The 15544-nt window shown below is 45.8% G+C and overlaps 1 protein-coding gene across 3 annotated transcripts in view; it reads right to left on the bottom strand.

Moving 5' to 3' along the window:
• Unr (cold shock domain-containing Unr) overlaps window positions 1–15536 on the bottom strand; it is a 53496-nt gene extending 37960 nt beyond the window's left edge. For all 3 annotated transcript variants that reach the window (XM_055077915.1, XM_050192445.2, XM_055077917.1), the window contains exons 1-7: window positions 15441–15536; window positions 12052–12529; window positions 9065–9184; window positions 7156–7252; window positions 6225–6379; window positions 5097–5405; window positions 4316–4575 (exon numbers count right to left, since the gene is read on the bottom strand). In XM_055077915.1, coding sequence (XP_054933890.1) covers window positions 4316–4575; window positions 5097–5405; window positions 6225–6379; window positions 7156–7252; window positions 9065–9184; window positions 12052–12072 — 962 coding nt within the window. In that variant the 5' untranslated portion in view covers window positions 12073–12529; window positions 15441–15536. The remainder of the gene's footprint in view (window positions 1–4315; window positions 4576–5096; window positions 5406–6224; window positions 6380–7155; window positions 7253–9064; window positions 9185–12051; window positions 12530–15440) is intronic.
• Window positions 15537–15544: the final 8 nt, after the last annotated feature.

Here is a 15544-nt window from a genome sequence, read left to right as displayed (position 1 = left end):
GCCCTGAAGTTGGCCCGGGAATTGAACATTCCACGTGAGTTTCGTGCAAGCCGTGGATGGCTTCAGCGCTTCATGCGAAGGCATGGATTTTCTATGCGGCGGCGAACAACCATGTGCCAGCGGCTTCTTGAAGCCTACGAGGAAAAGTTGTTGAACTTTCAACGATATGTGATCGCACTTCGGAAGGAGCACAGCTATTTGCTGTCTCAGGTGGGAAATGCTGACCAAACACCTGTGTACTTTGAGATGCCGATGGACACGACCATGGAAAAAAAGGGCTCCAAATCAGTCAGCGTGCTGACCGGCGGAAATGCCAAGCTGCGCTGCACAGTCATGCTATGCGCTTTGGCTGACGGCACGAAACTGCGCCCGTATGTCATTTTCAAACGCAAGACGCTACCTAGCATTCCACTGCCCCCAGGAATCGTTGTGCGTGCGGAAGAAAATTCGTGGATGAACAGTGGCCTAGTCGGTGACTGGCTTCGAGTAATCTGGGAGCGAAGACCAGGTGCCTTGCTGGCACGCCGGTCGATGCTCGTACTAGATTCCTTCAGAGGCCACTGCACTGATGCGGTGAAGGCTCGCCTTGCCGAGACCAGCACCGACCTCGTCATAATACCTGGCGGCATGACGTCCATGCTACAGCCACTCGACGTGTGCCTGAACAAGCCGTTCAAGGCACACGTGAAGCGGCTGTATGCCCAGTGGATGGCCGACGGCATTTACACCCTCACACCGACGGGACGCGTGCGAAGGCCTGATATTCCATTGCTGTGCCAGTGGATCGTGGAAAGCGATACCGGCCGATTTGGTGCGCAAAAGCTTTAAAAAATGTGCGATCAGTAATAGTTTGGATGGTTCCGAGGACGACTACGTCTTTGAGAGTGGCGATGAAGCCTCGGATGGCAGTAGTGAGAGCGGCGACGATTAAGAATCGGATAACCAGTGACGTGGTGGCGGTCGTTTGAATAAATGTTCTGAAAACGAAATGATCACTGAGTGTGAGTTGCATCTTTCAGTTGCATCTTTCTAGCGCTCATTTTTTTTTTTCAGGTAAACGTGCGGGTTATACGCGAGCTTTTTTTTTTTTTTTCCGCCGAGTTCAAAGTTAGGGGTGCGGGTTATACGCAGGGGCGGGTTATACGCGGGTAAATACGGTATTTGTTTTGTGCCCTACAAAGATTTTTAAGCAATAACGGTAGCTCGCCTATGTCTGGATCATGGTGTTAAGGGGGGACACGGCTCTTTGCGGCGAAAAAAATCGCGAAAAAATCGATTTTTCGAAAACGAAATTTTTGATATCTACAGCTAATATTCCTTTAATTCACCAAGTTTTGAATCTCGGGGAAGAGTATTTCGTCCGCAATATCAATTTGTAACATCACTGTGAGCTGAATTCCGCGCAAAAACAGCCCTTTTTATCGCGGCGCGTAGCTCTTTTTCTACGCGCGCGATCGCAGCCATCTTGGTCTCGTTGGAAAGAGGAGCCTTCCTTCTTTAATTTCCCGCCAAAAGTGACTCCGTCGGTACGCCGTGACGTTGAAATCCGGGGAGAAAAAAAAAAGCCCGAACGCGCGATCCGATTCGTTGACTAGCGCACGTGACCAAAAACGCGTGCTGTGGTTGGCTGCGCGAGGTTCCCATCGTCTGCTCCACTCCGCAGGCGACGCGACTGCGCGTCTCGTAGGTTTGTTGGCACATGCCCAAGGATGTCCGATCCACCGGGAAAGTTCGCCACGAGTCACAAGTTCGGCAGAAAGAAGAAGCGATCAGCTTATAACTTTCAAAAGCGCTCCATTCCTTCTAAAAGCATCGAGAGTAGCTCGCCGCCAACCGCAAATGTTGCCGAAACCGCGGACGATGCCGAAGTAGGCCTAGCCAGCTCACAAATGAGTGAAATCGTTACGGACAGCGGCTGCGTTCGGCGTGACACTGCAATGTTGCAACGTGCGGATTTGTTGCAGAGGGAGATGAATCCTCAAAAAAACTTCGAGTTCTTGCGTCAACGCCCGCAACAACGCGGGGGTTGGATTTGCTCACTCGCGCCGACGGCGTTGCAGCCGCGCCAGTCGACGCCGAGGCAGGCTTCGCTTTCCTCAGTAGGACTCCGCGAACGGACTGATGTTGTCAAGTGCAGGGTGTGCGGCGGCAGCGTCGCAGTAGGCAAAAGCGAACGCTTATCTGGCCTCGCCATAAAGATCGTTATCACGTGCGCGTGTTGCGGCGATATCGCGTCGGCATGGAGCTCGACCCGCGCGAACAACCTTGCCGCGCGCGCGATGCAAGCCACCGGGAATCGGCGAACGGTGCTAAACGATGTTTTTGCCGCATTTGGGTGGCCGTGGTCAGAGCGACTACATTCCTGGTGGCTTTTAGCCACTTTCACTGCAAAATAATGCAAAATTATTTCTGTACTTTTGATTAAAAGTGAATGTATTCATTTTTTCTCGTTTTCTCAAAACACCGACTTTTCACTTGTACACAATGTAGGGTCAGATTTTGGAATTTCTGCTTTAAAAATTTTCAATTCTGCTTTAGATCAGACAGTAGGGTAGCCACAATTCGAACAGTAAAGATTGAATTGCTATAAAATTACTAATATTTGATATATCAGAATAGTATCCCTACCATTATGTTCCTTATGTTTTCTAGTACCCAGGCATGTGCCAATACGAATTTCGTAGCGCATTTTCTCCCCTATTTCTGCAAATTATGAACAATGAACTTCATTTATCTTAAGAACTAAATGGCCTACTGGAAAAATAATTACATATTTGAAATCAGCACAAAGGTCTTAACAAGAATGGAAAGTTCATGAATATTGATGGAAAACATCATGAACATTATTTGAATTACAGTGTCCCCCCTTAAAGAAGCGAAAGTTTCATTCTTGCCTGGTTGGACCCCTGTATCATCCTTGATCAATTTAGTATTCAAGCATTTGCCGTAATCACCATGAACATGTCCTGAAATGTTTTTTCTCGTTTTCTCAAAACGACATTTTTGATGGTAGTGTAGTTTTGGAGTGACGATATCTCTGGTTCTACTCATCTTATTGCAATAATTCTTTTTTCATCAGAAAGGTGGACAAAATGGGAGTGCAGTAGGCCTAAAATGTGAACAAATATCATTACAGAAATTTTGAAAAAGTAATAATTTCTTCAGGGTTACACTAATGCCTTCTGCTTACAAAAGTTTGACATGCTGTAACTTCAGCATAAATCAGTTTAGAACATTCATTCTTGTAGCACTGCAACCTCCGATCATTCAACATCATTTTGATCTGCCAGTCTCCTTCATTAACAGCCAGCATTGTAGAGAGAACTTGCCTCCAAATTAGTCCATACAAAAAAACATGAATTGCTTATATTTTGAAAAGTACTTGTTGCATGGGAAAACCAACTGAATATTTGAAATCAGCATGTCAAAATACATAGGTGATGGAAGTTTTATCAAATTGTGGCCACAAATAAAAAATGCAAATTTAAGTGGGGTGTCCCCCCTTAACCCGATTCCAACGCGCACTCCCTTTTTCCCAAGAAAATTGGGCGGAAAACTGCATTCACAGTGGTGGTATGCTTTGCCACATAATGTTGCTGTATTGAAGCGAAGCTGACTTTATATACAACTGTACGGCAAAGCTAACTTTAGTAAACTGGCTGCCACTGTGCAACACATATCCTTGCCCATTCTTCTGGAAAAAAAATTTAAAACATCGGGCAAGCCTTATATTTCTCCTTTGTTTAGAAGCTTTAATATTATCTCTAAGTTAGCCTCCTATTTTGGATACATTGTAAGCGGGCCCACATTTTATTTGGGCCCGTTGTAATCCGGCAAATACTGCAAAATGAATCAGCGTGTTCTGACCTCTTTTTCTGCAGTTTGTTTAATTTAACCCACCGGATAATTCTACCAATTTCGTCGGTGCCATCAGGATCGCATTATCAGAAGTCAACTGTAATTTGTCTCCTTCATATAAGGTTTTGTGTGAGAACAGCCTTCAGTCTCATCAGTAGTGCCACAAGGGCCAGCATTATCAGATGTGCAGCAGATCATGCATTCTTTTGCTGCGGTCCCTTAAATGAATATATCTCAGTAGGGTTCTACTGTTTTGGCATCATACGTTCAAGGCACACCAGTGGGGCTTGCGTAAGCTCATCAGGTCATGAAAGAGTAAAGTACTCATCCATATAAGAGTAGTACAAGCTACGAGCGAAAACCCACACGTTTCTCCAAAAGAGAGTTTAACGTAGTTGTTTTCTCTCACGTTCCGTGCCAACCAAAGCAAAATATCAGATCCTTCTTCAACACTCACTCCTCGCCCTGTGTGTAGACAATGCGTCCCGGCAGAGGATCAGCGGCGGCTGCCTGTGACGGCCGACCCCTGTCGGCCACGACTGTCACGCGGCCCTGGAGCAGCTCGGGGTCAACGTCCTCGAAGACCACTGTGCCGGGCGCCAGGCGCGTGATGTTGCATGCCACCTCCTTGCCGTTGCGAAGTTGCACAGTGAACTCCACGTCCTCGCCCAGCGATAGGGCCCGAAAGTCGCCGCACTCGCTCGAGTGAAAGAAGATCTGGCAAAGTGGGAACAACACGAGGCAACACACTTGAAAATTGGAACACAACATGGCTTCCGTGTCACAATTCCTTAACCCTGTATTGCCCGAATACAGTTCCCCATCAAGGTAAGCTAAAACAACCTGTTAGCTTTTATTTTTGGGCATGGAGAGTATATTTGTACAAGAACCAATACAAGGAAATGTTACTTAATTTATAACTTAATTACTAATTTATTTGCTGTACTATCTCCAACTGCAAAACTTGTTCCAATGTGTGTGTGTGTGTGTGTGTGTGTGTATATATATATCTATATATATATATATATATATATATATAGAAAGGAACAGCATTGCTAAAAGCTATGCATCAAGTTTCTCGAGCTTAAATAAGGATTTAGTAGCATCAAACTCAGCGCAGCACGTATCATACTTTGGGCATTACATTAGTGATTGTGTCCACAAGAGCGATCGCCCCGAGAATATCGCTCCTGGTCTGAGTAACGCCTTCGGGCAACAGGAGGGAGTCGCAGCCTTACCTCCTTGACGACGTCTCCCCTTTCAATAAAGCCAAACGTGTCCTTGAGGGCGCAGACGACGCCCTGCTTGCGCTGTCCAGACGGCGATGGCGACGGCAGGCTCTTGCGTGCCCCCCGGGCTTCTGGAGTGCCCTTGGCGGGGGCGTTCTCGGGGCGCACGCGCTTGGCACAGGGTGCACCCGTCTCCTTGCAGGTGGCCAGATAGAACCGCACGCTGTCGTTCTGGTGGAGCGTGTAGCCCTCCTCGATGTCCTCTTCCGTGTACGGCAGGAAGAAGCACTCGCCGCGACTCTCGTATGCCACTCGGCCCTGGGCGCACGTGAGAAAGCGAGCCAGTTGTACCCCTTCGGTCTTCTCGATTTTGACGTACTTTTCTGCAGTACAGTCGGTGGCTTACTCCCCGACTGGTTTCCAGTAACTACTTCAGAGTTAGGGTATAGTTTCTTACAGTAACATGGTGGCTATGAGAGAAGCTGTAGTCGAGAGCTCTGAATAAATTTTGACTATCTTTGACACTAAATTTTGACAAATTTCGACACTAAAAGAGAAACACCAAATCAGTTTAAGCAGATAAAATATATTCCTTCAGGACCCCAATTTTCGAAACCTTGATATAGAAGGTTTATCATTACAAGAAATGAAGGCCAACATTACTTTTTTTTTCCAATTTCATACTAAAATCACAGTGGTGGTACGTCAGGGTGAGCATCACGAATTTCAAGGTTTTTTTTTTCTTTCACATATGGGCTCTTGTGGCTCAGTGGAAGTTCTTGAAACTTTCCAAGCTTAGATTTTAGAATATTAATATGTTGTCCACGTTTACAAAAAAAAATTTAATGACGCCCAAGCAGGCGGCGTCAAAATCTACACCATCACGACAATTTGCTGCAGGAACTTATAAGGACCCCCCCGTCGCTACCCATTTTTCTTCTCTCATGGCAGCAGTGGCTTCTTAAATATTGTTGAAAGTGCACTTTATTAGTAAAACTGAACTCATTCTTCTGTTTAGCGTCCATTTAAGGTGGCCACTATCTGCTTTGTTATCTATTTAGCCATCCATAGCAAGTATTGGAACTCACCCAGAATCGCAACAAAATTTAACAGCTAAGGATATGCTTTGTCACTCACCTCGGCACCATCCTTGGCTTCGGTCGTGATGAAGCCCGTTGCCACCTCATCGCTAAGCACCTCGCTGGACAGGGCCTCGGACGATATCTTAACCACGGCGCTGGCTACGGGCTTTCCCGATTTTCGGTCATTGGTCATCTCGAACTCCACCGGGTCTGGGCAATGAGATGTACAGGATTGACCAGTGTGACAAGCACAACACACTCAACCACGTACTTCAGCAAGCCTAAAGCATAAATTGGGGGCAACCAACAACCTTAATTTGCTATTTGTTTTTCCGGGTAGACTATAGACCCTTTCCACAGTCATCCCGTGGGCACCGCCATGTTTGATCACATGGTGACAAGTCCATTTATTGCCTCGGCTGCCTCGGTGTTTACAATGGATGCGCATGGTGCCTAGTACGGCTAGGTGAACCTGTTTCGGCAGATATCGTAGGCGGTGACTAGGTGGACAACACAAAGCTTTGGTCACAGCTTCAGAGGACACGTGAGTGTTTTCAGAGCGCATTACACCTTGTACAAATGGTGCGAGAAGCGTATATGGTGCCTGTACTAAAAGAGGGGCCAGAAATGTATACCAAGCTGTTCAAACTTTGCGCTTATGAATTAAATCAGGAGCCGTGTTTTACTCATTGTTCTCTATTTGGCAAACACATTAAAGCAGAGGCTTGCCATGTTACTGACTAAGTAAGGTTCCTTAGTGTGGTCACTCTGTTGCTTATTTTCTGCCTAATCACTTGCACACGGCATGGGTATGACATCTGGTCAGGGTATATCTGGTTTCATAATACTTTTGCTCCGGTTCAGTTCGTTTTGCATCTTCAACCATGGCGAGAAGTCAATCCCAGCTTTATTACGCTGTGGGGCGTTATGAGAGGCGCTGAACAAGGGACAAAATACAGCCCCTGAATTCCTCAGTGGTGACTCACCTCCTATGCGCAGGTGCTCAATGTTTCCCGTGAACTGGCTGTAGTGGAAGAACAGTCTCGCCGACCGCTCGCAGCACCGGATGAATCCATACGAGTGCTGTAGCCAAGCCAAAGCAAAACAAGTACTGTAGGGTGCACGTCACTGTACTGCCACGAGATGGCACCACAAATGTTCAGCAGACAGTGCTGCGCATCTTTATAGAGCAAAAAGAATTCTAATGTTTGATGGCCAATGTTGGAAGGGTACAGTCATTATGTGAGTAAATACAGTAGCGTCACATTTTCTTTTTTTTTTTTCATGTATAGAGACATTTCCTCCTGGCCTGAGCGTTAACCCTTCATTCACGGTGTACACATTTGCACTTACCAACTAGCTTTTGCCAGTTCCCTTCTAGCATACCTGCCAACCTGTCAATATTAAAATTGGTAAATAACCCACGAACACTGCACAAAAGGGAAAGAAATAGGAGGGCGCAACAGCACGTTTTTATTTGTTTGCCTTAAGCACCCACCTTTCATGGGATATATATACGCCATGTATTAATGACATTTTACCTTTAGATTTGGCACACCAACAGCAGCAAACTTGGAACAGCACAAATTGACAAGCAAAACACTACAACCTTTTCGGCCACTTTGTTGTTACTGATTTCGCCTACTTCAGGAACTCGAATGACTACAAAGTTGTTCAAAGCAGGTATCCCCCAAGTGTACTTCCAACATCAAAGGCTACAGGCGGATACCAGCAAGCGAAACATTTCAACAAACAGTACTTTTCGTCAAACTTTACAAAACATTTATGAGATCGTAGATTGAGATGGAATTCCTAAACTTTATAAGGAGCATATGGGAGAGTTGGCAGGTATGCTCTAGTGGGGCAGAGACAAAAACTCCGAGCATGCGCTGTGGTTAAACTGAACATCCTGCATACTCAAACATGGTTCCATTTGAGTCCGGCATGCTGAGTACCACTATGCACCATAACAGTAGAATCTCGATGATACGAATCTCTTGGGACAGCATAAAAGTTTGAATCGCCCGAAAGTCATATTAGCCAAAAACGTTTAAAATTCAGAATTAAAGGGGGCATGTGGCAATGAAGAGGCCGACTTAATCTAAATTTCAAAATTTTAATGAATTTTTTTTCGCAATCCTAAACCTTCCTTTATCTCATGAACAATTATTTAAAAGAAATACACAGCAGAATTTGAAAAGAATTGCCTTCTTTAGTGCATTGTCTTCAAAAATTGGGCTTTGAGATAACACAGCTGATCCCGCAAGCGCGGCATTCTGTTGACGCAGATTCAGACAGTCACAACACCGTACTTATCCACGCAGTAATAAAAGCAACAAAACCCAGCGCGAAAAGGGTTAACTAGCATTGCAATTCTTTACAGCAGTACAGCAGTCACGTGACCTACATGGAGTGCTCCTATTGGCTGATGTGAATTTGAATAACTGACGCATTTGTTTCGTGCGCACCTTGACTGCAGTGAGCAGCACACCTCGCGTGTTTCTAAGACAGCATGTCAAGATCTGCCTGGTTATCTCAAGTTTCTTCTGTCCCAGCGTGCTAGCTGCTGCCTTACGGCGATAAGGACATGACTTGCACAAAGAAATCGAGTGGGGTCAAGGAAAAGTGACGCACGTCACCCTGGCAACAGGAATGTGGTCTGCGCGGCCTTGCTGCTGGCTCAAATGTTCGCAACATCCGCCACGCCGTAAAAAGCAGCAGACGACATTCACAATGTAACACGTTGCTAGCTCATGGAATTGCACTGGGAGCAAGCAAACGGGGCTCGCAGATTTCCGATGCCTACGGTTTGAATGCTCTTGAAATGTATGCAAGTGACCAGGGTATTGGAGTAATAAGGTCTACATCAATCAAAGGAGGCACGCAAGAGCTTACCAGGAGTTTTTCAACAATGCCGGCCTCCCTATGCGCATTCCCTTGCTTTCCGTTTTGCCTGGGGGAACCGGATGACGCCTGGTCTCCGGCTTCGTCTTCCCCCTGCTGAGCGCCAGATGCCTGCAGAGCATGCGGAGATCGAGGAAGCGTCACAAAACAGAATCACAGTGCTTTCCTTTCGACACTGTGGACACATGTGCAGCTTCGGCGTGGCTCGGAAATGGTGCAAGGTAACAATCATGTGAAAGCAAAATTCTCAAACAAAACAATCTTACTAGGCACAGGGTGCTATTCCGGGGCGGTCTTCTCAAAGAATCATTTTCAGGGATGCTTCCACTTCCATGAGACTTCCTGTGACTAGCAGATGTGTGTGTTGACGAGTGACAGTATTCCTGACCGACAATGATAAGGCAGTCAGCTTGGCACTGCACCAAGAATTGCGTTGCTGGTGGACACTGATGCATCTGGCATTAGTCCTGTGAAATCTCAAGAATGTGATCGTCCAAGATCAGAGCTCATGAACACTCAAATTCTGTCATGTTATACCTGACTGCCTTACAGGGCAGCTACGTCCTGTGCAGTTGGCTCAACACTGAAACACAGCGGAATTTCGGAATGTGGTCGAATACAAGAGTCCAGAATAGCACCGAAGCATCGCAGGCAGAATCACAGTTGCGTCTTTCTACCGCCGTGACTAATGTGCGATTTTAAGCATGGCACGAAGTGGCGTAACAAGAATGTTGCAGTAAAAGCCGCAACAGATCGACCCCACCAGACAAAGTTTGCAGATTCCAGACACAGTCCAATATGCACCACATTGCCAAATTCACAGTGTTGTCAGCCCTGGTTGGCCCGCAGGGCAGTTACAGCCCTCTCCAATTGATTCAAATTGCAAACACAGCGAGATTTGACAACATGGAGGAATTTGAGAGTGTCCAACTGAGCATCAAAATGCCACAGGCAACATCACAGTCCCAAACCTTAAAAAAAAGAATGAGTACTGAAATGAAATTTTCGACTCGTCACTTTTTTTTTGTTAATGAATGTGCAAGCCTAAATAAACCCTCGAAGAAACAATGACAAACATTAGAGAATTGTATAATATTTACTATATAATGTTTCTACAAACCAGTTTCAGTACTCTGGAGGAGGATACACAATGATGCACAAAGCCATTATGTTCCTGCGATCACTGCAGTGGCCACACCGAGCACAGTGGTAAGAAATGTGCACTTGGTTTGATGGCTATGTGACATCAGAAAACTTTACAACTTTGCTCCGTGTCAAGAAGTCATCCTAATGTTGACATCCAGTCAAGCATTCCGAGACCAACTGTTACGTTTCCCACTTTTCACGCTTAGTTCCATTCTTCTATTGCATGACAGAACTTCTACAGCTTCAAAAATGCTTGTCAGTACTCCTTTAAACTGTAGCAGTAAATTATGTTCCTTCAATGAAGGATGGGTGGTGTCTCAGTACTGAAGTTCCTGCACCAGGTCACCATGATCTGGAACGTACCACTCAGTGGTACCATGCCCAAAACCACCCCAACTAATGCCTACTTAAAGTACCACGCACAATACCATACCATACCACTTCCTCTCATATCAATTCACCACCCTACACTAAGTAACATAGGGTGGTAAGGTCCCTAAATAACAAGTTTCAAAGTAGCACTATTCTTTCCATCTAATCGCTGTGCTCCTCATCCTTATGCGCTCTCGCCATTGCCCGTAGGTGATTGGCTTAGTGTGATCAAGTGGCATTTCTATGTAACCACACTGATCACTAGCACCCTCAAAAGGCTCCAAGGCTTTTACACAGCATGGTCTACACCAAAATATGCATGAATAAGGATTTACTGCACGGAATGCAGTTTAAGAATTATTATTGAGAACAAATGTGGTACAACACAATCTAGCAGCTATTTGCTTTTTCATGCATGTTGAGAGGTCTGAAATTTGGAGATGCTAGCAGCATTCTATGTACAAAGAGTAGAGGAGCAGGAAAGGGAGAATGGCACTGCCTTGAAACTTATCTAGGGACATTACTGGGTGGGTACCATGCCCAGCACTGCTCCCACTTATACCTACTCAAAATACCACTAGGTGCCAAGTACAATACCCCCCTTCCATTACTAGTGAATGTCTCACACTAGACTGGTGGCTTGGGTAAGCTGGTTATCCATGATCTACGTACAGATCAAACAAGGACGAAACACAAAGAAAGAATGGCACAGTGCTTTGCACCCTTTCTTGGTTCCATCCTTGTGTGCACTGTGTGTAGAAGATCATGTCCCGCACTAAGTACCACTTGGTAGTACCATCCCCAATACTACCTCGACGTCTACTCAATGCACCCCACAATGACACTGCACCAAATAACAGCTCCTATCACAACTCAAGCCCCACACTAAGTACCACATTGTGGTACCATGTGCAATACTGCCTCCACATACTCAGACTACCACATTGCCCCTACCACATTACAAGTGCCCCTCAGTGGTACCAGGCACAATACCGCCTCACCATATCTACTCAGTGTACCACACTGTCACTCAGTGGTACCGTATCGAACACCGTTTACTTATATCTACTCAATGTATCACGACGACTCCGTAGTACCATATCCAACACGTCCCACAAGTAGTACCACTCGGTGGTATCATAACCAGTACCACCTCCACATATTTTATCAATGGAATATCTAATGCTACCGCTCGTTACTACTGAAGTTCTACACTAAGTACCACTCTTTGGTACCACCGACAATGCTGCCTCCCCATGTGTACTCAGTGTACCACAATAAGTACCACTTACGATAATGCCTGAACTCAGTGTACAACACTACCACTTGGTGGTACCATGCCCACTGCAGCTTCCATTTACATTTACTCAACATATCACAAACGTACCGCTCAGCAGTGCCACATGTCCCACACCTAGTACCACTTGACAGTACCATGCACGATGATGCGCCCTACTCACCTGCCACTTAGCGCTGGCCATGATGGCACCAGGAGGTGTGTGCGGAACCTGCCGGAGCTGACAAGACAGGCAACGGTGTTTGCTTTGTGCGGCTTAGCGTTTACAATGCTGTAACGATGCAGGTTCGTGGACTTCTTGCCAGTGCGTATCTTCTTTCTTTCCTTCTTTGAGAGAGAAAACTTCTTGATGGAAAAACTGGAGCACTGTTTAAACTTGCTTTTTTTTTTGGCCGGAAAATTCGACAACTGATGCTGCTGCTGCTTGATGAGCTTTCCAATTGTGGACGACGCGGCACCGTTTTTAACCTGTTCTTTTCCTCTTTTTTTTTTTGCAGCTTCTCAGACTAATAAAGGGTGAAATCGGTTTACTTTCTTTCCTTCCGTGGAATGTGGATCAATCGGACCAGATCTGTCGTGTGAGTGCCTTTCGGTGGTGGAGTTTTGCTTCAATTTTTGGATTATTTTAGTGGTGAGCTTTGCTGGAAAAAAAGAAAAATGTTGCACGTCAGACTCAAGCAAGCTGTGCATGAATCATTTTGTTACACTGTAGATACTCTTGGCTACGATACGTTAGGGGCACATAAAATAAATGTGGATTCAAAGATCAAAGGTTGCCGAGTGAAAAGAAATAACTTATTTTCTTGCATGAAGTGAAGAACCAAACCTTCCAAACCCTAGAAAAGGTACTGGCATCGCCACAGCAATTTTAATAATTAACAATACTTTTTTCTAGAACTAGTTTGAGTTACCAGCTGACAAATGCATGACATCAATTGAAATTGGCTCGTTCAGTTTCTACAATCACTGCAGCCACTGAACGCGAATGCAGCCAAAAATAAATGCTTGCAGCACTTTTTGTGCATGTGTGTGAGCAACGTCGTAACACCTAGTCTTAATGCCACACCTCGTCAAATTTCATCCTGTGTTGTCCTGTCACAAATAACAAGAGAACAGCTCTTCAAGATCGACTTTACTATCAAATTAAAATATGAGTGCTCCGCAACCTTCACATATTCGAAGTGTCATCCATTTATGAGTGCAAAGCATGTGGCATAGAATTGCTGCAACTTTTAAAGTACACGTTAACACACCTTTCAACGAAGGCGCATGTCTTGTGGCTGTTGTACAACAGAACCTTGCCAACAAAAATAGTCTGACCACTCAAACTTTGCATAACCTTGTAATTAACTGTATCATGAACATTGGGCAAACTAGCTAACCACAACCCCCCTTTAATGTTTCAATTAGGGGAATGTTTCTTTTGGAGCCCTGACAAAGAAAAGCCTCCGCATTTAAGTGCCGGGCCCGTACTGAGCATTCTTCTTATCAGCATGAAACACAGTTGCCATTCAGAGAACATGGCACACATATTCGTTTCTTAAACATGTACACCTTACGAAACTAGCAAAAAGAAAAAAATAACATGCCACAATGTTTGCACTGTCTATTTAATGTGCTTGCACACACAAAAAAATATATTCACTGTTCTGATGTCTTCCTTTCATTAAGTCAATAGTGGCATAGTGTGTGTCATGCTCTCCTTGTGAAGTCACTTTCTTGCACCTTTCTAAGCAACATATCCTGTACTAAGGCTTTCCTTGTGTGCCCCCTGTTGATGAGCCTTCATCTTTAGTCACTTCCCACCTTTTTTTGTTTGTCTGTTGACATGTCATACTGACAGCTGCATTGACCAGTTTCATGCAATCAGGATCCTACTGCAGCTGCAGATATCTATATAACTCGCACATGCCTCATAGAATCAGCTTCTTGGCTGACTCATATGACCGCCTTCAATGCTACTATCAAGCAACAATAGAGTTCACTGGCATTCCGCACATAAACTTACAGCGCAAACACCTAAGACGGACCCCAAAAGGAAGGTACGACACACACTGGCGTTTCACTACATTCACCAGTATTTATGAACTAGGTGGGCAGCAGAGCGCAGACAAGCTTTGCTGCGGCAGCATGGCATTTTTCCAAACAGCGGCACACACACAAAAGCATGAACTGCATTGTTCAGGGCTCGAGAAAATGTCGTTGAACCAAAACTTAAGAATAGTACAGAGCATGACCCACAACTGTGATCGTTATTGTGACTAAAGATATGCATATGTAAATGTATTTTTGGTTTACAGCAACAAACTGCATCTTTTTCAACTTTGAAATACCAATATGCGCACACAAAAGCATCAGATTGCCAAAGTTCGTGAAATGCCCTGGGGTGGAGCAATGGTCCCGCAAGAAAGTCACCATGCACCGATACCGTCTTCGTAGTGGCTGTTTTTCCTGCGTCAAAAACCGTAAGGGGCCGAAAAATACGCCGACGAATAAAATCCCGCTTACGAGCTCCAAGACAACAAACAGATAAAAAGAAAAAAAAAAATGTTCGCAGCCACACTAAGCAATACGGCCTCGAGGAAAAAAAAGTTTGGAAAAGAGGGTAAAATTCACGACCGCCTAACAGTTCCCGATAACTATAAGTCTTACGGATTAGGGCAGGACTCACGAGTACTTTCGCTGGCTGACCCCCCACTATTAAAAATGAGGAATCACGCTGATGCGGATAATCGGGACGTCCGGCTTGTTGCTACGTCAGGCTGAAATCATGCCGCGAGAGAACTCCGCATCTACTAAGGAACAGTGCGAGCCACTAGCGCCTCTAAGTTCAAGCTTTCTTTTTTGTTGTTATAAAATTCCCAGAGCAAGTTCTCAAACGCCGCGAGATCGCACGGAAGTGCATGCATAAAGCAACGACGGGTGCACGCACGGTACTAACTAATCAGCGCCGTGACGAGTGCGAAACGTAAATCGGAGAGGTCGCCGAAAAACGGTCCCGGTGCGGCCGGGTCAGTTTGTCGAGGTCCGAAAAGTGTGTCAAGGCGTCGGTGACAGTCGCGTAAAGGTATACACAACGCTACACAGTCAGCCAGACTTAGGCGGAATGCTATGGGACGGACCCGACGTGAACACGATAAGCCTACCGGCGAGGTGGAGAGTCTACGGCGCACATGATTATTGTAGTACCCGGCCGTCGCTTCGTTCGGGCAACGGCGACGAATAGAACGCGAGTAAATTCCGGCGGTCTGCCGTTCTTGGTAACGGGACGTCCTCACCCTTTGCAAGCGTATCGCGAAGCCTCTTGATTTTTTCGACAGCAACCTCATTTCGACACATTTCTCAGCTGGCATGGGGAAAGAGACGAGAGAGTTCCTTTTGAACAAGGGAATGGCAAGGCACTATGCCGAAGAGCGCCGGCAGCAGGGCAGGAACAGCGAATTGCTCGACACAGAGGGTCAGAAACGCGAGTCGGGATCGAAATGCGGCTCTTGACGTGGACTCGAGCAGGTTTCTAGCGGAGACAGAGCGCAAAGAAAATGCAGGAATTACCTCTCCACGGCACACCACGGACGACATGCCGCCATGTTGGCTCCCGAAGTTTACTTCTTATCCGCCAGGGCCCGTCTCGGCATTTCCGGTGGCTAGACCAGGCT

The sequence above is a fragment of the Dermacentor andersoni genome, chromosome 10 (genome assembly GCF_023375885.2).
Source record: "Dermacentor andersoni chromosome 10, qqDerAnde1_hic_scaffold, whole genome shotgun sequence".
Taxonomy (NCBI): domain Eukaryota; kingdom Metazoa; phylum Arthropoda; class Arachnida; order Ixodida; family Ixodidae; genus Dermacentor; species Dermacentor andersoni.
This window is presented reverse-complemented; position numbering and strand designations above follow the sequence as displayed.